This window comes from Protopterus annectens, chromosome 6.part1 (genome assembly GCF_019279795.1).
Source record: "Protopterus annectens isolate FY-2018-M chromosome 6.part1, PAN1.0, whole genome shotgun sequence".
NCBI lineage: Eukaryota > Metazoa > Chordata > Ceratodontiformes > Protopteridae > Protopterus > Protopterus annectens.
Window position 1 is genome coordinate 90,509,049 of NC_056738.1, and position 27,439 is coordinate 90,536,487.

Consider the following 27,439-nt stretch of genomic DNA (forward strand, 5'->3'; position numbering starts at 1 on the left):
GATTACAAAAAATTTGGAACCAAAGTCTTCTTAAAAGCTAAGTACCCCATTGGGGAAACCTTTTCTTGCCTCAGACCGATGTCAGACAAAGTCAATAATTGTATTTCTTGTGGGAAGCAAATACCGCATAAGGATTTCCATTCCCTCTGTATACCTTGTTTAGGCCCAGACCACGACGTCTCGGTCTGTCGCTTTTGTGCTACATTCAACAAACGCACTATTAAGTGTCGGGCGGAGTTCGCCCAGCATTATTTTGGGAAAGCATTTAACTATACTATGTCGTCGGATACTCTGACTCCGGTTTTGTCTAAAAAACGCAAAGACAAGGACCGACACTCGAGGTCCGCGGCCTCTACCGTCACCACGCCAATGCTGACTACACGTGGTCCGGTTCTCAGCGAGGCGCCTACGCAGCCCCTGATTACCAATGACACATCTTTGGTGGTGTCTCCGGTACCCGAGGTCGCAGGCTCCTCGGCCCACACCCTGACTACAGATACCGAAGCCACGCTTGGCATTGAAACACAGAATGTGGACAGGTCCACCTCCACTCAAGGTGTCTTCAGACCTTCCTCTTCTTTCTCCATCAAGGCTTTCACCAAGTCTAAAGCTACCATGCACCCTAAGAGACCAGCTACACAGGGCCCATCTCCAGGCCCCATGCCTAAGAAACAGATGCTTAAAATGGCTGAGGATTTAATTACTCTAATCAGAGGTTCTCAGCCACCTCCGGACAAAAGACCCAGAGTGGAGGAAGATGTGTTCCTCCTCTGATCAGGGCTCCATTATTTCAGAGCACTCTGATTATCAGGAACAGTCTTACTCTCCTTTTGAAGACTCTGATGCAGAGGAATCTATTCCTTCTGTATCCCCCTCATGAGGATTACTCATTTGGTGAAACTCTGCATACCTTAAGGGAACACTTCCACTGGGAAGGCCAGGATTATTCAGATTCCAAGAAAAGGCTCAGGGAATTTCTTTTGTTACCCCAGCACAGGCCTCTGGCTATACCTCCTGTCCTGGACATCCTAGATGATGTTTACTCGGAGGCCTGCCTTAACCCGGACTCTCTCCCTCCAGCTCCAGTTAAGCCTGACAGGTATTACAGGGTTCCTGACTCACACCAGTTTCTATACAAAAGCCATGCTGCTGACCTAGAAACCATATCACAGGGGCCCAAGGGAGTTAAGGCCTCCATTGCCAAAAACCCATTGCCTTCCGAGAGAGATTCCAGATCCTTAGAAAGGTGGGGAGAAAGGTATATACCTTGGCTACCTTATCCATGAGGGCCTTAAACTGTCAGTTTCATATGCTAAAATACCAACAGTTTCTGTTATCTCAATTGAAAAGTAAAATGTCACAACCTGAACAACCAGACATGAATGAGTTGCAGGATTTGATGCATAGTGCAGAACAAGTGGGTAAACATACCTTACAATGTGGTTTTGATGCTCTAGATGCCTCATGTAGAGCTGCTGTTACAGGCTCAGTCATACGTAGGCATGCTTGGCTCAAGGAACAAGCCTTGCCTGATCATGTCAAAGCTAAATTACTAGGCGCCCCTCTTCAAAAGGATGTACTATTTGGGGCAAATGCTGAGGAAGTATTACAGAAAATGGAGGAAAAGGCTAAATCAATGCAAACTGTGAAAGAATTTCTGCAGGTTCAACCCCCACGTTTTAGTAGAAATTGGCCTTCCAAAAACTGGTCCTTTCCTGCCACAGACAGACCCCAAAGAGGCAGATACAGGCCCGAGGGCAGAGGACAAACACAAGGCTCGTAGAGAGGCAGACAATGGCAAGCTCCTACACAAAGAGGTGGTGAGGACAACTCGCAATCTTTCAGAAAGCAAAACCAATGACTTCCCCTTTGCATGCCAACCAGGTCTCAAATGGCAGCACCCTTAGGAGGAAAGCTGGCACTATTCTCAAAAAATTGGCATATTGTCACAAAGGACAAATGGATCCTGAACATTATAAACAGAGGCTACAAATTCCATTTTCATACCCTTCCAAAAATGAAAGGCATGCCAAACCTGCCACGCAATCAAGGGCAGAGGCACAAAAGCAAATTTCAGATCTTATAAACATGAAAGCTGTTCAAGAGGTTCCTACACACGAACAAGGTCAAGGTTTTTATTCCAGGCTATTTCTGGTGCCAAGGAAGGGCAAAGATTGGAGACCTATTTTGGATCTTTCCATCCTAAACACATTCCTACTCGTACCAAAATTCAAGATGCTCACTCTACAGCAACTTCTTCCCATGCTGGGCAAGGAGTCTTGGCTGGTAACATTGGACCTCAAGGAGGCATACCTGCATGTCCCAATCAGACAAAATTGCAGAAGATACCTCAGATTTCTTGCAGGTTCAATACATTATCAATTCTCTGCATTGCCCTTTGGTTTATCTACTGCACCCAGAGTATTCACGAAATGCCTGGCATCAGTAATTGCCTACTGCAGACTTCAAGGGATACAAATATACCCTTATTTGGATGACTGCCTGATCCAAGCGGACAGCAAGCACATTCTTCTGAAACATCTGGCTTATGTAATAATGTTATTAAACTCTCTAGGATACACAATCAACAAAGAGAAATCAAGACTAATATCCTCTCGAAGATAATTTTCCTGGGTGCCAATTTGGACACAAACACCCAGATGGCCTACCTCACGCCAGAGAAGCAGGGGCAACTAATTCAATATTTCAGAACACTGGCAAATTGCACCAGGCTGACTGCAAGGAAAATCCTGCAGGCTCTGGGATTCATGGCATCTTGCATCTTACTAATCCCATGTGCAAAGCTGCATATGAGAAAACTACAATGGTACCTAAAAAACATATGGTCTCAACACAGCCACAGTTTGGAAACAATGATACCACTAATTCCATGTCTGCAAAAGGAATTTCTGTGGTGGGCTCAAGCATGCCAAACAAACACAGGTCTTCCATTCAGCAAGCCTCAAGCAAATCAAGTCATCACAACAGACGCCTCGGACTACGCCTGGGGGGCGCACATGACAGACCGGTGCATTCAGGGCAAATGGACCCAAAAAGAAAAGCACCTTCACATCAATCAAAAAGAAATGCTAGCAGTGATAAATGCTATTACAGCCTTCAAGGACCTTCTACAACCAGGTCAGCTATTGATAAGAACAGACAACACCACAGTTATGTGGTACATAAACAAGCAGGAGGAACACATTCTTATCCCCTATGCAGACTGGCCATGTCACTTTGGAACATGGCCATGGACTTACAAATGGAGCTACAAGCACAGTACTTGCCAGGCAAGGAAAACACGCTGGCAGACAACCTAAGCAGGAATATGACAGATCCACACGAATGGAAGTTGCATCCAAAAGTTTTACAGAAATAATCCAAGAATGGGAAGGCCAGACATAGATCTCTTTGCCTCCCACAAAAATCATCAATTGACAAAATTCTGCTCAAGGATCTTCCATCCAAAGGCCTGGAGAGTGGACGCTCTCTCTTTCAGTTGGACATCAATGACAGTTTATGCCTTCCCACCTCTTCCTCTGCTGCCCAAAGTCCTATTGAAGACCAGAGCAGACAGACCAAAGATGATCCTCATTGCTCCGGACTGGCCAAGGCAACACTGGTACCCACTACTAAGGAGCCTGGCGCATTCCCCACCATGGACCCTGCCTCTAATGCCTCTTCTTCTGACTCAGCACAGCTTCAAAACTCTTCACAGTCAGCTGAAGACACTCAATCTAGCCGCATGGAAGATTCCTTAGCATCACAGCAGGCCCTGCTCTCCAAGGAGGTGCAGGATGTCATTTTGGAGGCCAGAAGGCCATCAACTAGAAAAGCTTACTCTGCAAAATGGAAACTTTTTGTGTTTGGAATGAGAAAAAGGGCCAGTGCCCTGGAAAACTGAATTTACCTCAAATACTACAATATTTGGCCGAACTGCTAAGCAGTGGACTTTCGTTCTCCTCCATCAAAATCCATGCCTCAGCCATTTCTGCAGAATACAACACTGATCCACCTTTATTCTCTCACCCTCTATTAAGACAGTTCCTCAGAGGGGCTAAGAATTTAAGACCTCCAAGAAAACAACCAATACCTGCTTGGGATCTTAATTTCATTCTGGAAAAACTGACTTTGCCCCCTTTTGAACCAGCTGCCTCATCAGATTTACAATATTTGTCCTGGAAAACAGCTTTCCTTCTGGCTATCACTTCAGCTCGTAGAGTTTCAGAACTACAGGCTCTTATGGCTGTCCAGCCTTTCATCATCTTCCATCAGGACAGAGTTTCATTACGTACCAACCCGTCCTTTATGCCTAAAGTGGTATCCAGGGTAGCTTTAAATCAGGCCATACATTTACCTACTTTTATCCTAATCCTCAAAACAAAGGGAGAGATTACTGCATTCCTTGGACATCCACAGACAACTGCGTTATTATTTGGACAGAACAAAGCCTTTCAGAAAATCAGAACAGCTTTTTGTGGCCTATGCGGTAGGAGCTCAAGGAAAGTCAATATCCAAACAGACAATTTCAAAATGGATAGCCCACTGCATACGCTTTTGCTATTCCTTTCATGGCAAAACTGTACCTACAGGCATTAGAACTCATTCCACCAGGGCCACAGCCACCTCTGCAGCCTTCCTCAGAGGAGTTCCTACCAAGGATATTTTAGAAGCAGCCACTTGGAGTTCTGTGCATACCTTCTCTAAGCACTACAACCTACCATTATACTCCAAGTCTAGAGCAGGCTTTGCCAATGCAGTCTTGCAGGGCATTTTGGCTCCTCCTAGCTCCACCTAGTTCCTACCACCCCTTTCTTAGCTTTGGGATTCTACCCATCTGTTATGACTGCAGCTGTATGCACGATGAACATAGTACAGTTTTGTACCTACCATAAATGTAGATGTTCGAGTGCTAATACAGCTGCAGTCCAGGTTTCCCTCCCACCTACCCTCTAGGGGTATTCTTTTATGGTGTATTTGCTTGCAACTACTGTTTTTTGATTATATTGCATTGCATTATTACATTATTTTATGTATTGCCTTCCTTCTGGGGGCACCTGACATCTGGGGCAAGAAAGACTGAAGAAAATGGCGTTGGCTGGTTCTTTTATACCCCTGTCGCACTGACATCAGGGAAGAAGCGACGACAACCGACGCCGGACCTAGACTTTGGAATTCGGCCGACCAAGGACCCGCCTGACGGCAGGAGAACCCATCTGCTATGACTGCAGCTGAATTAGCACTCGAACATCTACATTTATGGTAGGTACAAAACTGTACTTTCCCCCTACTACTACTACATTTAGCCAAGGGTAATCACCACAAGTTATCCCAATGGATGGACCTGCTCAGACAGGAGAGGGGAATGCTCCTACACCCACAACTGTCCACGCTGAACCTTACTCTGTAGGTGATAGGGCATCGATTCCCTTCAGGCACCTTTACTCAGAGAATGTGCTTCAGGTTTTGCAGGAAGCCAGAAAACCAGTAACAGAAAATCATACCTTTCAAAATGGAAGAGATTTTCTGCCTGGTGTCTAAAACACAACCTACAACCAGTGGTAGTGGATCCCCCAGTGGTCTTGTCTGGACTATCTTACTCCACTGTCAAGACCCACCTATCTGCCATCTCAGAATGCCTGCCTCTCACTCCTCCTTTGGCTTCTAGACTAAAAGTAAAGCTTTTCTTAAAAGGGGTTCTGCACCTCAGACCGCCAAGGAAGCCTATTCTGCCTCCTTGGGATCTTAACTTTGTACTGGAAAAATTGACACTACCACCCTTTAAGCCAGCCAAAGACTGTTCCCTCCAACATAGTACACTTGAACCGGTAAGCAATTCAGATACGAAATTTCTTTCATATGTGACATTCTTCTTGGTAGCAATCACATTTCAAAACAAATTTCTGAGCTTCAGGTGTTGTTTGCCAAGCCTACTTACTTTACTTTCCATAAAGATAGGGTGTCCTTCCTTATAAACAAAGTAGCCACAGAGGCTGACATTAATTGGCCATACTTTCTCCGTTATCATTCACAATTTTTCTAATTACGACTAACACGTTACACCTTGTGATGACCCACCACTGGACTAGTATTCAAAGAGCCTCAATCTTCACCACTGGCATCTGTAGGGGGATGTTCACTGGGAGGATAACAGGTACACATAACAGTATTTCCAGATGCATCCCTCTGCATCAAGTTCAATTTCCCTTAAGAGCACACAGAGATCACAGTAAGTCCGAGGCTGGTTTCTCCCTCTTTCTCCTGATCCACAATAAGACTCCCCACTGGCACAGCTATAGAGTTGAGATCTCAGCTGAGTGACCAAGCCAAGACCTCCAGCACCCTCTCTGTCCATCCAGTGCTCCGTGTCCCTGCTCAACTAGCTGACGCACACACTTTTCTGAGGTTTGATTTACAAAACACACACCTGGGAAAGGCTGGCATAGGTTTGCTAGATATGCCCCCTTCTGCCCAGACTATGAGGTAGTTACCACTGCTACCAGTCACTCCTTATCAGATACTTTAAGGCCCTTAACAAAGGATGTCCAGTTTTACTGTGTAATATTAATACTAATACAAATGGTAGTTTGACCAAGAGCAAGGCTATTAGGAATGGCCCACACAGTGTCACCAAATAAATATGCAAGTGCTCTCAAAACTTAAATATCTCTACCCAGATCAGCCACAGTAAAAGATTTAAAGATATTTACTTATAAATAATAAAAGAAAAAGACATTACTAAATGCATTCACAGTGACATCAGCGTTCAAAGTCACAGGAAATATTTAAAACAATATTGAAGGACAGTGTCAAATAAATAAAGAAAACATAATAATCTAAACTAAGTTTCACTACATTCCTGACTGTATCTAAGAGAATTACTATACCCTAGAAACTTACTGGTAGAGCAAGGTAGATGTGGTGAATGGTTCTTATTGTTGTTGTCAGGTCCAAGACAGAATGCAGAATGCTCTGTCTCATCGAGAGACTTCCAAAATAATATCTAAAATACTGCTTGAATAACTTGCAGAATTACATAATTTCTGGTCATCTGACTTCTAGTTCCCAGAAAACCCCCAATTGCTGGTAGGGTTTACCATCTACCTGTAAAAATACCCAGACAAGGCCTTTTGCTCAGCCCTTTCGCAGGTGCTAGAAGTCATAAAACTGTTGCATTCCCTTGTGCATCCAAAGTAGCAATCAGTTCACCCCAAAGACAATACAGAAAGCTTCGTAGTACAGACTGTGTGTCTCTGGCTGCATTGAAGCATCTTAATGGCCTAGCCTATAAAGTGATTTAATTTCAAATATTTTTCTAAAGTTTGCTGGACTGAGGTTAACCCTCCGGTTTCCTCTGTTAACATATACATTTAAACAGTTACAATAGCTCATGTACATTTCTGTTCTCTTCCAGTATGGCACACTGTGGATACATTTTAAGCACTTTACAAATACCTTTTCAACACAAACATCTGTACAAAGCAGTTTGATATACACATGGCATGCAGTTCTAATACATTTGTAACACAGGCATCTTGTGTAAATAAGTTTGATCTTCACAAATGACATAGAATTATTTACAAAATTCCAGTTACCTGTGCTGGCAGTATTTCCTTTTGTCACACACCTGTTTGATGTTTATATACAGTTATGTTTATACTTCATGAGAGCAAACAGTACGGAAAGTCCGACCAGCTGTTTATCTCCCTTTCTTTCTAACCACTTAGGTTAAGCAGTCTGCAAAATTATCCTGGCCAAACAGATTACTGACGTATTTGTGCTGAATTATTCCAAAAAAGGTTTAGAATTGCCTCATCATCCTAGAGCAATTCTACCAATTTTATGGCTACCACATCTATGTTTCTCCCAGAGCATCTGTTGATGTTATCTAGGCTACAGTCATTTGGTCAAAGACTCGTACATTTGTGATTCTTTGGCTGTTGAGGCATTGTATCCAGAAACAGAGCTTCCTTTTGGTTCAACAGTGCTCTGACACATCCTACATTCAGGGCCTCCCAAGATTTACATTGCTGGGATTCTGACCCATCAACGAGGAGGAATGAAAAGGGCAACATCAGATAAAGAAGTTATGTATTGAACCTCATCTTCCCTCCCAGCCATCCCACGGACTTGTTATTCATGGTAGCATCTTGTATAAGTTAGGCACTTTGTTTTTGGTCTACGCCTTAATATCTTTTTTTCTGTCCTGTCTTTAAAAGTTAGTAGGCAGCAAACTCGATCTGAGGAGTTAGGGATAGTGGAGTGCATTATGGGAAGAGGGAGGAGCTCAGGATTAGGATCCAAAGTCTTAGAAATGCAGCTGCGTCAGATCCGGGACCCATCAGTGAGGAAGAATGAAAAAAGAAAACACAGATGGAATGTTATGGTGAGTGCATAACTTCTTTTTTTTTTTTTTTTTTAAGAACATGAGGGTGTCCATGGTTCAAAAACTGAAGTCCTCAACATTTGCCTAATGTTTGAGATTTCTATGGCAACCGCTGTTCCAGACATCAAGACCCAAGCATCCAAATATCTGATGTATACCAGTTTGGGTACAGCATGAGCCGAGCCCCTCCCAAGATCTGATGAAGCCGTCTTAGAACTTTTTGCTTTTTTTTTTCTTAAGAAACTGCAAGTCATTGGAAGAGCCATGTGGCTCCGTTACCATGGTTTCTTCCCTTTGGCCTGTTGGCTACGAGTTTGTCGGAGCCAGTTTCCTTCCCCCCTGTAGTTTCAGATCCAGTGGCTTGGCTGATTTTGGCATGACCCATACCTTGGTTTCCTGTACTCCAGCCGTGTTGGAGCCAAGTGGGTCCAGGAGCTGGAAGAACGAGGCAGAGGTATCTGGTTTGGGTTTGATGATTCTTGTTTTTGAGGTCATCCCTCCCACTTGGGGCTTCTGCTCTGGATAGTTCAGCTCCAATCTCAGTTTTGGAGCAGGCTGCTGTGGGTACTGGGTATGGTGCATCCTCATGGTCTTCGGACCGTAGGTGTGCTGGCTCAAGTAAGCCTGCATCAGTCTCCACCTTTAGTACTATGGAAAGTATGTTCTCCCATCAGGTGGAGGAGTGATCCGATTCAGCTGGCCCCCTTCAACATTTGCACTTGTTGACATGATTCAGTCTGTTCTGGGACAGCTCACCCCGGGTATTCCTCAGTCTGCCCTTCTTTTTGGGACTCTGGCCTCTGTTACACTTCCTAGATTCCCCAGGATTGAATGTTTCAGGTGAAAGGTGGTGCATGAGTAAGCACCTGGACTTCCCAGAGGAGTCCCTCACCAAGGACATCAATCTCAAGGAAGGAGAGGGGTCCCCAAAATCCTCCTGTGAGGATGCCTCTTTTGGTGATCTTTTGGAACTGCTTTGCCAGTGCTGGGGTTGGGACATTGAAGTTCCCTCTCTTGAGGAGTTGTTTCTTTTTCTGGCAGGTTTCTGGGTGGGTCCATCCACATCCTGGGTCATTCCTCCTCCAGATGCTTTTAATGACCTGATTTCTCAGATGGTGTGGAAGAAGCCTGATATGGTGGAACCAATCCCCAAAAAGCCAGAGAAAACCCTTAACACCAACTCCCACCAAGGATCATCAAGACTGCAGCAAGTGTCCAGCCTTGGTTGCTGTCATGGTGGCAGCAGCCACTAAGAAGGAGATCTCTGAAGAGAGCTCCTCTGTTCATCCTCCAGATAGGGAGTCTCAACCATTGGACAGACTGGTGAAGCATTGTTACATCTCAGCCACTTTTGTGCTGAGGGCTTCAAACTGTTTAGTCCACTTGACCCAACTTTTGCGGAACATTGCCTCAGAAGTGTCAAGGGTAGTTAAGACTCAGCAGACTACAGAGTCTCAGAAAACCTTGGAGAATCAAGTGTCCATGTTACAGTCTTTTGCTAATTTGTCCATGCGTCTACTGTCCACTGGAGCTGATGACACATCCTGAGCTGCTGGCTGGCAAGATTGCCATACATTGCCACTCTTGGATGAGGCTGTGTAACTTTGCGGACTGCTTCAAGGCATCCTTTGTTAACAGCCCCTTTGACAGCTCCTCTCTTTGTGGGCCTAAGGTTAATGATACATTGACCAGAAGTGAGCAGGAGAGGAAGATGGTGTCTGCTGTATGAGTGTGTTTTGCTACCCCTCAATGATCCTTTTCTAGAAGCAGAAGAGTGGAATGTGATGAGCCCTCTTCACCCTGGGGCAATACCTAAGGAGTCTCAATCCTCACCACTGTCTTTGGTAAGGGAGTGTCTCTAAAAGCAGGGATAGAAATGCCCAATTTTCCCTAAGAGTATACCGGGAACAGGTTCCAAACCTGGGACTGGACTATATGCTTCACTCCAGGTCACCAAATGAGTCTCTACACTAAACCACTGCAGAGCACTGTGTCCCAGTTATAGGTATCTCACATACTCATTCTTAAATGTATGATATTTACACATGCACACACTCTTGGGAAAGACTGACACATATATACCTGCTGTGTTCCTTTGCCCAAATTACAAGGTAACGACTGCCACCAGTCAGATACCATAATACCCTTCAAAAGGAGTGTTCAGTTATATTCGATAAAATGGGTATTGATATAAATGGTAGCATATAACCCAAGCAGTAAGGCTTTTTGGAGTGGCCCTGGTGTTATCACAATAAGCATAAACACTCTCAAGTTATTAAAAATGTTCACTAAATAACCAGACACAATGAGAGGTAGTAAAATATTTAATAATAAATAAAAGGATTTAAAACATGTAAATACTGAATAACTGATTCCAATAAACAACAGAGTCTCTCACACAAAGGAAATATGAAAGTAATACTGTAGGATAGATCTTGCAGTGATTTTAGAAAACCTCTAATTAATTAGCTGTATTTCCCTGACTATCTGAAGATTAACTTTCCCTATCTAATCTAAATAACTTTGCAAGGCAAGAAGAGGAATTATGTCCACACTCCAGGATGTTGTCTGTCCTCAGCAATTGGAACTACTACCCTGGAAACAACTGAACTACTACTGCTTGAGCAGTTTTGGAAAACAACTGAACTATTGCATAATTAATCAATTATTCAGTTCCTACTACCAAACTTTAACTGACACAGAACCTGCTTTTATAAAAAATTTTTACAAGTAAGAACCTGCTTTGAGACTTATACTCTCTCATATCAGACTTTGAAAAGTAATCAACAGCTGCTGAGAAGATTCTATTCTCTCAGCTCTGGCACACAGTGACATCACATCTAGGTCAGCTGACTCTGGCATAACATACATTCAGAATTCTCTTTAAAAAAAGAAACATCTAGTCAGCCAGAAAAACAATGTTTGATTCAAACATCTTGCATTAATCAGAGTGATGCTCAAAAGACATAAACTTAATTACAAAATTATAGCTAGTCATGCTGGCATATGTAACACAGGGTAATTTACAATTATTTACAAAACTTCAGCCAGTCATGCTAGCACAGATAACATCTAATATCCTTACATTCCCCCCTCTTCGAAAACTCAAGCTAGATTTTCAAGTGACCCTGGAAAATTGTCACTTGAGAAAAATGGGTCTGACTGAAAATGTATTAACCCATGCCTTGTCTTGAGAATTCATTTGCATTGGCATTACTGAAATCTGGACTGGCTAATACAGGGGGTCCTCCCAAAGTCTCTTTAAGCTTTTGGAATACCTGATTGCAGGCTGAGGTCCACGCTATCTTATCTGGCTTATTTTTTCTTGTTAGGTCAGTAAGGGGTGCAGCTGTTGTACTATAGTTGGGTGCAAATTTTCGATAGTATCCTGCTTTCCCTAGGAATGCTTTCTCCTGCTTTTTTTTTAGTAATAGGGACAGGCCACGCCTGAATAACCTTCACTTTGGCAGGTTTTGGCCTAATCTTACCATTCCCTACTCTATGTCCTAGGTAGGAGACCTCTGCCATACCCATCTGACATTTACTAGGCTTAATGGTCAACCCTGCCCTTTTTAATCTATCTAAGACCTCCCTGACATGTTGAAGGTGCTCTTGCCAGGAATGACTGTAAATGGCAGCATCATCCAAATAAGTAAGAGCATAGTCTCCTGGTCCTACTAAGATATTTTCTACTAACTTTGGGACATTCTTCATTCCAAAGGACATCCTTGTAAACTCATGTAATCTAAAAGGTGTTATTAAAGCTGACCTCTCTCTAGCAATGGGAGTCTAGGGCACCAGCCAGTATCCTTTGGTCAGATACATAGCCCCACCCTTCAGTTCTAAAGCTTCATCTGTTCTAGGCATGGGGTACGCATCTGACTCTGTATAACTGTTTTAACTTTCTGTAGTCTGCGCAGAATCTTACACTACCATCTTTCATCAGTACCAGTACTACTGGGGAAGCCCAAGGACTACTGGACTTTTGGATTACTCCCAGCTCCAACATCTCCTTTATCTCCTCCTTCTAAGTCTGTTTGACTCACTCAGGCATCCTATAAGGAGGCTGGTTAGTAGGCCTCTGGGGTCCTGTATACACATGATGCACTAGGTGGGGTGTACCCAGGTTTCCCTGTGAACATGCCCCAAACCTCCTGCAAAACTCCTTGTATTACTTTAACCTGAATAAGGGATAGCCGCTGAGATATTGCTACCTCTCCCACAGAAGTGTCAATCTGAGCCTCACTGAGAAAGAGCTTCATCCTGCCATCCACCGCAAATACTCAGCACTAGGGTCTACCCATCATGATATGGTTTCATCATATTAACATGGTACAATTTATGTCCCTGCCTCCTGCTTACCTTTTGGCACTGCTCACAGGTCTTGCAGTACCCCATTACATCATTTGTAATCCCAAGCCTATAAAAGTTCTGCATAATCCATGGCTAGGTACACTTTATGCCCGTATGACCTGCAAAAAGAATGTCATGGGCTATGGCTAGAAGTGCCAGATGGTAGACTCTGGGCACTACCAGCTGCTGTATTTACCTCACTGTCTAGCCCTCCCTCAGGATTCCACTCTCTGTACAGTAACCCTTTGTTCCAGTATACAGACTTCCTCTTTCCTTGAGCATCAGGTGCCTCGTTAGTTACCTCTCTCAAGCCTCATAAAGTAGGATCTGAAAGCTGAGCCTGTCTCAACTCTATCTTTGTAACAACTCCCAGCTGCCCTTCCACAGGAATCCTAGTATCCGCAGACAGTGGTGCCTCACTGTCAGCCTGGGTACTATCATTCACCTCTGTCGTTGCAGTCACAATGTCCACAGGAACACCAGTACTTACCAACAGCTGTGGTTCATCTTCTTGCTCACTGCTACAAGGTAGCTCCCTCCCTGAAGTAACCACATCACCAGCCCTTGCTTCAGGTGTAGGATCTGTCTGGATCTCCCCCAGGCTACCAGATGTACATGCCTGTCTTCAAGCTTGATTGCATGTAACTGTGTGCACACAAGGTACTACATTATCAAAATCATTCCCTATTAAGACATCTGCAGGGATAGCCTCAAAAAACACCTACTTGCTTGTTTCCTTTTCCACCCTCCCATTTAAGATGAACCCTGGCCAAAGGTATTTGGAATGGGGTCCCACACAGCTTTGACTGGTGTGGACTGCCCAAGCAAGTACTGCTCCTCCTTAATCACTACAGGCCTCACAATGTTATATCAGAAGCTGTCGCTCTCTTAGCAGTGGCCTGTCTTCCATCCACTAAGATAGGATACAAGTTTTGGTGTTAGTTTGGCACTTCTGTTGTTACCAGACAACTTACCACTGGCATTCTGTAATTTCCACTTGTTTCTCCCCTTGCTTCAGTGGACATTTGTATGCTACATGGCCCCACTAATTCCATTTGAAACATCTAATCCCTGATCTAGATGGTGTGATTGAACTAGTGGCTTCCCCTTTTACTAGTGAACTCTGTTGGAGTGGTTTAGGCTGCCTCACATGAGTTCCCGTATGTCCATGTACTGCACTGAGTATCCTTTCTTATACAGTAGTGCCCCTTTTCTCCCCAACTCATTTACAGAGTTACACACTCAGTCTGCCAACCAGATCCTCATGTCCTCAGGCAAAGTGCCGAGAGCTTGTTCCCTCACCAAAAGGTCTGCCAGTCCTTCAGATGCAGTGAACTGAGACTCATTCACCCACCTGTGAAAGTAAGTACTTAAATCAGCAGTGTAATCACATACGCTTTCATCTCCCTTGCGGCTATGTTCATGAAAATTTTTCCTATACATTTCAGGGGTTAATTTGAAACACTCAAGTAAACATTGTTTTACACTATTGTAATTCAAACAAACAGTATCAATTAGTTTATAATTTCCATTAACAGCTCTACAATGGAGTAAGGGGATCAGGAACCATACCCAGAGCCCTTTGTTAACATTATACTGTCTACATTCCCTCTCAAATATATAAATAAAACTATCAAAGTCATCTCCCTCCCTGTACTGAGGAAAAAGTTTACTGACCTTTACAGCTTCTGGGGTTCAGTCATTCTCTTCCTCCTTCCCCATGACCTCCATGACCCTGTCGAAGAGTTAGAAGCGCCTTTTCATGCTGTCTCTGCCTCTCATTTTCCTCAGCTTCCATCTCCAAATACTTGGTCTCTAGTCCCTTTTAATGCTGACACTGCTTTTCCCTCTACTCAGCCTCCAAACATTGCAGTCCATACTGACACTGCTTCTCTCATTCTTTAATGCCAGAAGGATTTTTAAGTCCTCTGAGGAAAAGGTGAACTGTCTTGTATCGGAAGGCTGCATATCCCTAACGCCAAACTGGATATCCTCTGGGCTGCTGAGCTGTTCTGTGGCTGCTGCTAAGGCTAAGATCATTGGCTCCTTAGGTTGGCATGCACCAGTCCTTTGGCTTCACTCACCACGGCCAACTGGTTCCTTGTCAGCTTGCTGTAATCCTCTGTTGACATCTTTGCCTTCTATCTGTGACTAAACTGACTAAAAATTAATAAAACTGTTGTGACAGTAAAACTCTGTATGTTTAGCTTGGGGCTGTCAAGAGTACACACCTTGGTGACAACTACCCAGAGGCTACTAAAGCTCAAGTAAAATCCCACACCACTGCTACCAATATGTGACAAGTCCTCTTTACCCTGGGGCAGTACCAGAGTCTCAATCCTCACCACTGTCTCCAGTAAGGGAATGTCACTAAAAGCAGGGATAGAAATACACAATTTCCCCTAAGAGTATACTGGGAGCAGGTTCCAAACCTGGCACTGGACTATATGTTTCACTTCAGATCCTCAAACGAGTCTTCACACTAACCACCGCAGAACACTGTGTCCCAGTTATAGGTATCTGACACACTCACTCTTACATGTCTGATATTCACACATATAGAGACTCCTGGGAAAGACTGACAGAAATGTACCTGCTGTGTTCCTTTGCCCAATTACAGGCTAATGGCTACCACCAGTCAGATACCATAATAACCTTCAAAAGGGGTGTTCAATTATATTGGGTAAAATAGATATTCATGCAAATGGTAGCATGTAACCCAAGCAGAAAAGCTTTTTGGAGTGGTCCTGGTGTTATCACAACAAGCATAAACACTCTCAAGTTATTAAAAATATTCACTAAATAACCAGCCACGATGAGAGGTAGTAAAACATTTAATAATAAATAAAAGAATTTAAAACATGTAAATAATGAATAACTGATTCCAATAAACAACAGAGTCTCATACACAGGAAATATAAAAATAATACTGTCGGATAGATCTCACATTGATTTTAGAAAACCTCTGACTAGCTAGCTGTAGTTCCCTGACTATCTGAAGATTAACTGTCCCTAGTAATGTCTTTCGGCTTTTCCCGGTTAGGGGTCGCCACAGCAGAACTCCAGTTCGCTAATGATTGGCAGTGGATTTTTACAGTGCCGAGTTGCCAGTCCGATGCCCAACCTTCAAAGAAGGCACACCCATTCATGCTTGCACCTACCTGGTTGTCTTTAACATCACTCAACCGCGGGGAGGACATGCAGACTCCACACAGAAGGCTCTCCAGCCAAGAATCGAACATGTAAACCTCTTGCTGTGAGGCGACAATGCTAACCGCTGCAGCACCGTGGCCCTAACTGTCCATATCTAATATAAATAACTCAGCAAGGCAGGTTATACTTTTACTTCTGCAGAGCAAGATGAGGAATTATGTCCACACTCCAGGCTGTTGTCTTTTCTCAGCGACTGGAACAACTACTCTGGAAACAACTGGACTACTACTGCCTAACAGCTCTGGAAAACAACTGAACTATTGCACAATTACTCAGTTGCTACTACCGAACTTTAACTGGCTAGCAGATTTTTAAAAGTAACAGGATGCTGCTAAGAAAATTCTACTTTCTCATATCAGACTTTGAAAAGTAAATAAACAGCTACTGTGAAGATTCTGTTCTCTCAGCTCTGACACGCAATGACATCACATCCAGGTCAGCTGACTCTGGCATAACATACATTCAGAATTCTCTAAAAAAATGTACATCTAGTCAGCTAGAAGAACGATGTTTGATTCAGATATCTTGCATTAATCATAGTGTTGATCAAAAGATATAAACAAAATTACAAAATTATAGCTTGTCACGCTGGCATATGTAACACAGGGTAATTTACAGTTATTTACAAAACTTCAGCCAGTCATGCTAACATAGATAACCGTATCTAATATCCTCACAGGTACAGTGTTTGTTTTTTTTAGGAAAGTGCAACAGTCATTCCAGGAAGTTCTTCCTGTGGGTTCCTGTGTGGCAGAGAGGGTAACCACAGTGGACTCCATCCACTTGGCAGTGGTGGTTTGCAAAAACATGGGTTCCAGGTAGACTAGAGAAGCTTCACCAGCCACCAGCCTGCCAGGGCTTATCAGGCTGTCCATCTCTTGAGGTAGTTGGGGATCACTTGGCTTTGCACCCAAAAAAAGCTGAGGAGGCCATTACTGAGGCTGCTTAGCATCCAGAGGGCATATAGGCTATTTTTTTTTTATTTCTTTTCCAACTTTAAAAGATCACCCCAGACATGCCACCCCACCCAGAGGAGGTGGTGGTAGTGGAAATGAAACTAAAGTTATTACAACATCGAGTAATCCAAGAAGTCCTACTAGATCAAAGCATGTCCGGGGTCTATTCAAGTTTCTTTTTGGTTCTGGAGAAGAACAAACATCTCAGGGCAGTTTTGGATTTGAGCAGATTGAACCACTTCGTCAAGCAGACCAAATTCCGGGTGGTCACAGTGCAGTTCTTTCTACCTCTCTTGAGGCAGGACCGATTGGGTGTGCTCAGTCAACATCAAAGATACATGCCATTATATAAAGATTGCGACATGACCTAGATGTTTTGTACCCTTCTGGATTGCAGCTGATCACTATCATTTCTGTGATCTGCCCTTTGGGTTTACCTCCCCCCCCCCTGTTCAGTTTTATGGCAGTAGCAGCCGCATGACTCTGGATGCAAGTGTTTCCAGTCTTTCCTTACCTGGAAGATTGACTCCTGACTGCTGCCAAGAGAGCATCATTGATCAGGGCCAGGAACACCTTACTCCAGCAGTGCAGCTTCTTGGGAATCACAGTCAGCTATCGGAAATCCAGTCTAATTCCTGTGCAGTTAATAGAGTTTATAGGTTGCCACAGTTTCTCAGATCGCAAAGCTGCAGGTTTCCAGAGAGTCAGCCCAGCAGGGTCTTGCTGTTTTGCTATTATCATGTCCCAAACCTCGGGTTATCAGTGTTTTGAGGCATATGGCTGTTGCCATTTGTTTGGTTCCCCTAGTGAGGTACTACATGGGGGTTCTGCAGTGGACGTTGGTAGTTCAGTGGGCTTATCTGACATACCTGATGGAGTTCTCAGTTGTATTGGAGGAGCTGAAAGTATGGATATACGTTCACAGTCTTCTGAGATTTCTAGAAGGCTCAGCAGTAACTGTCTGTAACTAAGTTGCAATAATATGATCCCTTGTTTAGACACATGCAGAACTGAAGGTGTGTGATAATGATAGTAGTTTGAATTGCACTCTACACATTTTGTACCAGTTTTTCTTTTCTTCTGGTTTCACTTTTATTATGTGAATGTATGTCAATATAGTCACATGTCTGAAACCTTCATACAGTGTATATTGTTTGAAAGTAATCAGTGCTGCAAAACTTATAAATTACTTGCAATTAAGCACTAGGGTTTCTAGTAAGACAGTAAGATTTGGGAAAACTGGCCCAATTTCCACCTTTACCCACTACAACAGATCCACTAGTACTAGCTCCATCCTTGATTGGATTCTAGTATCCAACCCTAACTTCTACCACAACCCTGAAACACTCCCTGTTTCAGTCAGTGACCACCTCCCAGCCTGTTTTCAAAAGCTAGTTCTACTGTTTTCAAATGCTAGTTCTACATCATATTAGGTAAAACAAGTACAAAGAGTGCTACAGTCTCACCAACTTTAACTCTGATGTATTTAACAAAACACTTGCCTCCATAAATTGGTCCTTCCTTTGTAACCTACCACTTGATGATGATGCTGTTCTGCAATTTAACCAGATTTTCCTGGGTGTACTCTCAATTCCCTAGCTCCCCTAAGAAAAACTTCAGCATGCACCGTAGCTTATTCATTCCACCTGAGCCCTAATGCACAAAAGGGATATTGCATGGAAAAACTGGTTAAAATTCAGGTCTCCTGATGACCTGCAGACCGATAGACAACTTCAAAATATCATCAAAAAGCAAGTCAAGGATGACAAAAAAAACTTGTATAAAAAAAACACAGATAAACCATCAAAATAATCCCAAGAAATTTTGGAACACCATTAACAAGATTCTTAACCCTGGTTCTCACAGCATACCAAACTCATGCCCAAATAATTCTTCCTTTGAAACTGCCACCAACTTCAACTATTTTATTAACTCCATAACCAGTCTTACCCAAAATGCTTGCAGTCTCGACTCCATGCTTCCTCTTTCACCCCCGATAACTTACCTATTTTTTCTCTTGAACCTGTCCCCACCTCTTACATTTAATCTTTACTGACCAAACTAAAACCCTGTTCTCCTTCAGCAGACAAACTACCAGCAGTCTTCTTAAACTTGAAGCTAATTTAATAGTCTACCCAATCTCCAACCTTACAAACAGAGATCTATCCAAGGATCCATAGTCCTTACTATCTGGAAACTTTTTTTTACTATTCCACTACACAAAGGAGGGCACTCTACTGAACTCACAAACTATAGATCTGTAACAATTCTGCCCCCCCTCTCAAAAATACTTGAAAAATACCTACACAAGGAACTTATTGAACATCTTCTGAAAGAGAATCTACTCTCTCTAACCCAACATGATTTTCATCCTAACCACACCACAACCACTGCCCTAGTCTCTTTTACCCATGCTATCATTAAAGCCAGAGAAAATAATAACCTGGTATCCTGCCTATTTTTGGACCTCTCCAAAGCCTTCAGTGCAGTCTGTCACCTCAAGCTCCTCTCCAACCTCTCTGCTCTTGCTTTCTCTAACTCTACTCTTAACTGGTTCTCTAGCTACCCCACTAATCAACAACAGGTCCATCAAGTGGCTCTCTTCCTTCTCATACTTCCTGTCCAAAACTGGAGTACCATAAGGCTCCATTCTTGAACCAATATTTAATGTCTTCAACTGTCTTCACTCATCCTGCTCCCAGTCCTCACTTTTGCAGTATGCTGATGACTCCATTATCATCTGCTCATCCCACAACCCTCAACACCTTCACTCCATTACCCAGGAATCCTTTAACTCCTTTAAAAGGTGGCTAATTGACAATCAACTCATGCTTAACTCTAAAAAAATAAATAAATAAAACTTCTATTTCTCCCAAAATCGCTGTGCCACCTGAAATCTTCTTTACTATTACATCTCTTGATACCACCTCAATAGAAGTAGTGACTCATACCAAACTCCTAGGTGTAATTATTGACGATCAACTCAAACTCGATCTACACATTCAAAACTGCATCAAAAAAAAAAAAAAACACCAAGAGCTTGGTATGTTTTACAGAACAAAAACATTCTTTATCAATAACTCTAGACTGTCCCTTGCTAATGCCTATCTCATTCCCAATCTACTTTATGCCTTCACTATCTTAACCAGCTTACAACCCCCCTAAAAACAAATTTGGAGCTGCTCTTCAACCAAATTTCCAGATTTGCCAGAAATCAACCCTACCACTCACACCACTGCTGCTCTCTAAAACACTTAATCTGGCCTGAGCTGCCTCACTAGGTCCTCCTCTCTTAGCTACTGTTTACTCACTCCATCATTAACAAACTTACTTCCTGCCCCAGCCATCTCATCCCTTATCACTTACTACACTCCCAGCCACTCTCTCCAGAGCTTTGACCAGCTTCTGTTGGAAATCTACATGCCTAACAGAACAACAGACCATGGTCTATACAGCTGTACAGTAGCCTTGGCCTGGCAGAAAATTCCTTTAACCATCAGGACCATACCAAACAATCTCAGTTAAAAAAAAACATTGAAAGAAAGACTGTTGAACTCATGGCTGTGCTCCTGCCTTAATCCCAGTTAACCTTCTATCAACATCTTTCTTCCATCCATCTCCGAAATCGTACACTGTTCTATAGTCTTCCTTCACACATTACACTTCTACTCTTTCCTACTTTCTGCCTTACTCCTTTACCTTATCATCTAACTCCAGCAGTGTATCTGTCTGTATAATTAATTTGCTTTTATGACTTTTGCTTCTATATGCATTTTGTCTTGCTATTATTTGTATTTTACCCAACTCCTATGTGTCATAACTCAACTTTGATCACCTTCATTCTCATGATTGCTTCCTAGTTTGGAGCTTTTCTGCTTGGGCCTCTGCTGAAAAAGGGCATCTGCCCAGTTGGACATATCCCGGTTAACAAATGTCAAAATAAAATAAAAAATAAAGCTTGTTAGCTAGTTGTACTTTACTCTGTGAGATAAACTGTTTATCATGTGTTTTATCAAATTTTTTTTTTAGATTTTTGGGAATACTGTGACAGATGCAACAGTTAGTCATGGAGTTCTTATCATAATGCATTCCACAGGACTGGTCAGACTCTACAGCTTCCAGTGGATTATTCATCAGGTAAAACACTTAACATATATAAAAAGCAACTAACTATCTTTTTCACATTTTTGTCAGTGCATTTTTTTTAATAAATGTAGAATGCATATTGCTGTAGAGTTGCAGTCTGGTCAACTGTGTGATGTTTGGTATTTTACATTTTACTGTTAATTCCACTGTTTTCCACTTAGTGAGAATGCAGATGAAGCATTTTTAGTACTGTGCTTTTGAACTGACAACATTCTTTATAAAATTCCTTGCAATATAAAAATAGAAGTAGCATATTTCACAACAAATCTTTTAATAAGATAGAAGTACAGGCTTTCATACATCAAACATTTTGTTAGGTATTGAAATAACACACAAAATCTGATTTAAATAAACTGAAAACATAATCACTTGTAACTAAAGATGTAAGAATCTTGACTATAAAATTAGTTTTAAAAGGCAAGTCTCATTAAGGTTAGGTGACTGTCTGTATGTAATCTAGTTTTCTATTTGTATTCTTTGCATTCAGTCTTATTTATAATGTTAATACTTCTTGTCGCTTTTCTCCTTCTAACATAGATGACAAGCAGGCGGAGTATTTCGTTTAGATGCTTTAATACATAGAAACACATCAGGATGGATAACAGCATCATAAAATATAAACAAACTAGTTAACATACATACATGCTTACGTCTCAACAGTTTACTACAAAATGGCAGTCAGTCTCGCACGTGCTCAGTATTTATATACTTGTGCAAGCCCTTGGATAGCTTCTTAAAGGTACATACACACACATTAATCTACATCCTCCCTCTTAAAAATATTGCCCTTTGTGAAAACAGCATTAGAATTAGACATGCACTACTACAGACATTAGAAACAGAATGCAATGGTCATGTCCAATTCATGTCCAAGTTGCTTCATATCTTTTACAGGGTTTAGAGATGAGACCATATCTTGTAAGATAGCCTGGACCAAATTTAGCAACAGGGACAGTCTGCGGTGTACAACTCGTATCAGGAACTTCTGGATTTGTCACAGGAATGGGAATGTCCTCTGAAACTCCCTCTGGAATTGGAACACCGGACAACTCACTCTGAGATAGAGTCTTTCTCACAGGCTAGATGCTGTGGTATAGGCTCGGACACTGGTCTCATATGTTTCCGATTATGCCTAAATACTGCTCCTTGTGATTCCACAATGTACGATCTCCGCTCTGGACCAATATTCTTCACAACACCAATCCGATCATAACCTTTGGACATTTACATCCTTACCACTGCTCCTTCTCGTAATGGATTGAGCAGTTTGCTGGTTTTATCGTAGTAGGACTTTTGGGTTAAATGCTTCTTCAACAGATTGGTTTTCACTGATCTGCTGTTCTTGACACATGGAACCAACAACTGAATACTGATTGGTTTTCACTGATCTGCTGTTCTTGACACATGGAACCAACAACTGAATACTGATTGGTAATGTGATTGTGGTTTATCTTGACAGAAGTCTCTGAGCAGATGAACCAAGATGTGTATCACGAGGAACATTTCTGGGATTCAAGCGATTCAGGAAAACATCACTGTTATCTTCTTTGATTTCTCTAGTAACTGTTTTGCACTTTGAACTGCACATTCTGCCAAACCATTTGACTGCAGGTACTCTCGGCTACTTGTAACATGAGTAAAGTCCCATTCTTCAGCAAATATTTTGAACTGTTGGCTTGTAAACTGCGTGCAATTGTCAGAAATAACTTTGTGTGGGCTACCCTGAACTGCAAAATGACACTTCATCTTAGTAATGACTGTACTGGATGCTAGGTTAGGAAGTATGAAGTAAGAGCCTACTATCACCAAATAATGTTGACCATTCCACTCGAAGATGCCAGTGGCTACTGTCGACCAAAGTAGTTCAGGAATATGGTTTAGCTAAACTGGTTCCTTCTCTTGATGTGGCTTAGTACTATTACACATGGAACAAGATGAAAGTGCTCTCTCAATGTCTTGTGGCATAGAAGGCCAAAATATTAGCTCTCTCGCCCTTCTTTTGGGAGCTTCGGCTCCTGGGTGACCACAGTGCAAGATAGTAATGTACTGTTGTTGCAAGGACTTTGGAAAAATCACTTTTGGACCTTTCTTAATAATACCTTTGTCAGACAAAATCTCATCTCTGTATGGAAAATAAGGTTGCACTTCTTGAGGTAAACTAGACTGCTTTGATGGCATCCTTGATTGATAAAGTGGGTGAGCCTTTGTAAAACTGGATCTGTGGCTGTGTGATCTCTTAACTCATCAAGAATTGTGGAAGAAAAATGTCTTACTTTCATGACTTCAAAATCAAGGTTCTCATTCTCATGTTGTTCTGTGGTGTTTCTTTGTGATCTGGCCAATGTATCAGTAAGATAAAGAAGCTTGCCTTTCTTGTAGACAAGATTGAAATTATACTTTTGCAATCTCAGCATCATGCGTTGCAGTCTGGCTGCAGCTGAATGCATAGTGACTTAGAGGTTGGTGGTTTGTTTTGATCTGGATAGGTCTACCATAAACATAATCATGGAACTTTGAACATGCAAACTCAATTGCCAATTGTTCTTTCTCTATATGACCATACTGCATTTCAGTTTAGATGAGAGTTCTGGGCACATAGGCAACAGATTGACCCTCTTGTAGAATGACTGCACCAAGACCAAATTTTGAAGCATCACAGGAAAGTGTAACTGGCTTGTGAACACTATAATATCTGAGAGTTGGTAGACTAGCAATTCTCTGTTTCAGGACATCAAATGCTCTTTGGTCTTGCTCTGACGAAGACCATGATGCATCTTTATGTGTCATCACTCTAAGCGGTGCTGAAAGTTGGCTTAAGTCTGGAATGAATTTGCCTGGGTAGTTGACCATGCCAAGAAAACATTGCAGAGCTTGAAAGTTAACTGGAGCTGGCATCTCGAGAATGGCTATTTGCTTTGAAGGGTCTAGTTGTAGGCCTGTACTAGTAGATAAATTACCAACATAAGCGACCTCTTGTAGCCTGAATTTGCATTTCTGTGGATTGAGCTTAAGATTCACTTGATGTGCCCTTTCTAGTACTTTTCTGAGGTTTTTATCATGTTCAGCTTCATTATGACCTCCTACTAGTATGTCTTCTATTATGATTGCACAAGGATACCCAGAAAAAAATTGCTCCATTGCATTCTGAAAGACTTCATATGCAGAATTTATCCTAAATGTAAATGTCAATCTCTACCTGCCAAACGGAGTACTAAATGTAGTGAGCAGTGAGGATTTTTTGCCAAACTGAACTCTTTGTGTCCAAGACAGAAAAAAAACAGTGGAATTTGGCATCAAGGCTGTGACTTCTTCGACTGTGCACATTGGATGATGAGGTCTTTTTAGTGCCTTGTTCAAATCTCATGGATCAATACATATTCTGATATCATCTGAACTTTTCTTATGAGCTGCCACCATGGAAGATACCCATTTAGTTGGAGTTGCAATTGGACAAATCACACCTTGTCACAGAATTTTATCTAACTTGACCTTGACTTTGTCCTGCATGGCTATTGGAATTTTCCGTGCTGGCCTGATAACTGGACAGACCTTTGGGTCTAACTTCATGGAGTACACAACTGGAAGTATGCCTATTTTGTCTTTGAAAAGATCAGCATAGGTGGAAAAATGTACTGGGCGAAATTGGAGTAGTGGTCTTTTAAGCTAACATGGTGGACTTCCTTATTAAATGAAAACAGTCCCATTTTTAAACTGTCTCTGAGCCCTAATAATGACTGGATGTGCCTCTTGATCACATAAAATAATAAGTTGTAACTTTTTCCTTCAGAGTAAAATGAAAGCACTACCGAGGCTTTGGTTTGAATTTCTTCACCTCCTTAAGCAACAAGCTTTGCATGCCTTGCCAAATCAAGTCTTTCACAGTGACACACTTCTAGCAAATGTTTTTGCTGACATAACATTGCACTTGGAACCGGTGTCAACCTTGAGCTCCATGGGTTTGCTATTTATCCGAACAGTACAAAATACTTCATTCTTTGCCCCTCAATCTACTGCATTGACTGTTTCGTCAAACAATGACACAGCATCAACATAAAGAGTAGGGTTGCAGCTTTCTAATTGATCAACATATTTCTTAAAATGTTCCCTTTTAATGAAAGAATGTGGGTCTTTTGGTTTACAAAACCTTTTGAAATGATTCCATTTATTGCATTTGTGGCATTGTTGACCAAAAGCTAAACATAATGGGAGGTTGGCATAATGGTTAAGGCATTCACCTTGCAAACACAAGGTGTAGGGTTTGTCACTGCTTGACAGAGGCACAGCAAAATGATAGGCATAGTTTTTATTCAAACTAAAGGGGTGGCGAAAGCCACATAACTATGGGCTAGGCTTATAAATGCCCTTGGGCAGATAGCCTAGTATGAACCTATGAACCTATTTCTTCCTTTTTGATTTATGACTTCCACCACAGTTACGACAGTTGGCAATGAAACTAGGTTGGGGCCTATACTTTGAGTTTGCTGACTCACTCTTATGCTTCACTGAGACTGTGCAAACTCTGGAATTTACTAGAAAGTACTGGGGTTTACCAGTGAGTGCTGCAGGGGCTACAGTTGCTGCCATGTGCTTAGGCCTGTTTCTTTTAACTACATGCTGCATACTATCAACATGATCTCTGGAACTTACTGGAAGCATGCGTCTCTCATTTGTAAGCATATGTTTGTGCTTTTCTGTGAGCTCGTACGTCTGACAAATCTCAATGGCCTTATTCAAAGTTAAATCACTGTCACAAAGCAAAATCTTTCTTACAGCATCATCTTTAATACCACACACACACTTCTGTCCTTTATCATCTCATCCCTTAAATCACCAAATCTGCATGCTTTCGCTTTGTTCATCAGATCAGCTGAGTATGCTGCAAAAGTTTCACCAGGCATTTGATCCCTTGTGTAAAATAAGTGCTTTTCCATTGTAACATTTATCTGGGGGTTACACATTCTTCTAAATGTATGTTTTAAGCACTCAGGGTCCTCCCTTGACTCAGCCTGTACAACAATATGATGTTGTTTCCCCCTTTCTTGTATAGATAGCAGGTGCATACACAAATAAATGTTCCCTTTCTATGGCTTCTGACCCGGCTAAATTAAGCAGAATGAATGCCAGTGTACGGTCATCTTTATCAGAAAATGCAGCCTGTATGAAAATGTCATACTGTTGCTCAAACACTCTCCAGTTCTCTGCAATATTAATGTCAAACTCGTGTGCAAAAATACATGCTTTCTGAAAATGCTGTCGTTTCCCTTTATTTTATTCGTTTTATGCAATTCGGGCTTTATTTCAAACATTTTCCGTAGTAGTTTGAATAGTTTTATCAATATCATACATAATCAGTTTATGCGAATATCATTTAGAATGTTCTGTATGCCTCGTTTCATATTTTGAGAAAAAGAAATAGTGCTGAGCAAGTTTTAATATCTGAAATTTGTTTCTGACCTGTTTTGCAAAGTATGCACATTTAGGTATGATTCGCAGCTGTATATACCACCAGTTCCAAGCAAGTGCCTTAAGTCATTTTAACCATGCTGCTTCTAACTTTATGCCCTTTAGCCATGCCATTTCTGTCACCATGTCCTTTTAGACATGTCACTGCTGACACCATGTCGCTCGTCTCCCTCTAACATAGATGTCATGCAGGCGGGGTATTTTGTTTAGATGCTTTAATACATAGAAAAACATCAGAATGGATAGCATCATCATAAAATATAAACAAACAAGTTAACAGACAGACCTTGCACAATAATTACATGCTTACATCTCATCAGTTTACTACAAAATGGCAGTCAGGCTCGCACATGCTCAGTATTTATATATTTGTGCAAGCCCTTGGATAGCTTTTTAAATTTACATACACACACATTGATCTACTCTTCTTATGTTATGAAGAATAACTTGTAGTGCACAAAACTAAAAAGAGTGTTTATCACCCATTAGTGAAACATGTTTGGCTAAAGCATTACTTAGATTTAATATCTTGATATTTTTTTTAAACAAGAAACATCTTTATTACATTGTCATGTATGACATAAGCTATGATACATTTATATAAATGAAAATAAACCATAGCAACACAGTCTTAATTGCAAACATTATACATTCCAAACCGTGTTGACACAACTGTAGCTGCATACATTATACATCACTTTCAGCATAGCCAGTCATTGTTAGTCAATACATAGCTTATTCATATCATGTCTTCTTTTAAACCGTGTTCCTGCTCTGCATGTACTGACCCCACATTTCCCATTTTTTCCTATGTAATTTACATCTACCCTTTTCTAAAGATCCCAGTTTCAGTTGTTTTATTTCTATTACTATCTTCACTTCTTCTAGTAAAGTTGGTTTAGACTTTGATTTCCATTTTCTA

The 27,439-nt window shown here is 41.8% G+C and overlaps 1 protein-coding gene across 1 annotated transcript in view; it reads left to right on the forward strand.

Moving 5' to 3' along the window:
* The window catches only part of DCAF17 (DDB1 and CUL4 associated factor 17), a 1,410,723-nt gene that overhangs the window by 737,454 nt on the left and 645,830 nt on the right, over positions 1-27,439 (forward strand). Inside the window, exon 7 of the mRNA XM_044075525.1 lies at positions 20,938-21,045. Coding sequence (XP_043931460.1) covers positions 20,938-21,045 — 108 coding nt within the window. The remainder of the gene's footprint in view (positions 1-20,937; positions 21,046-27,439) is intronic.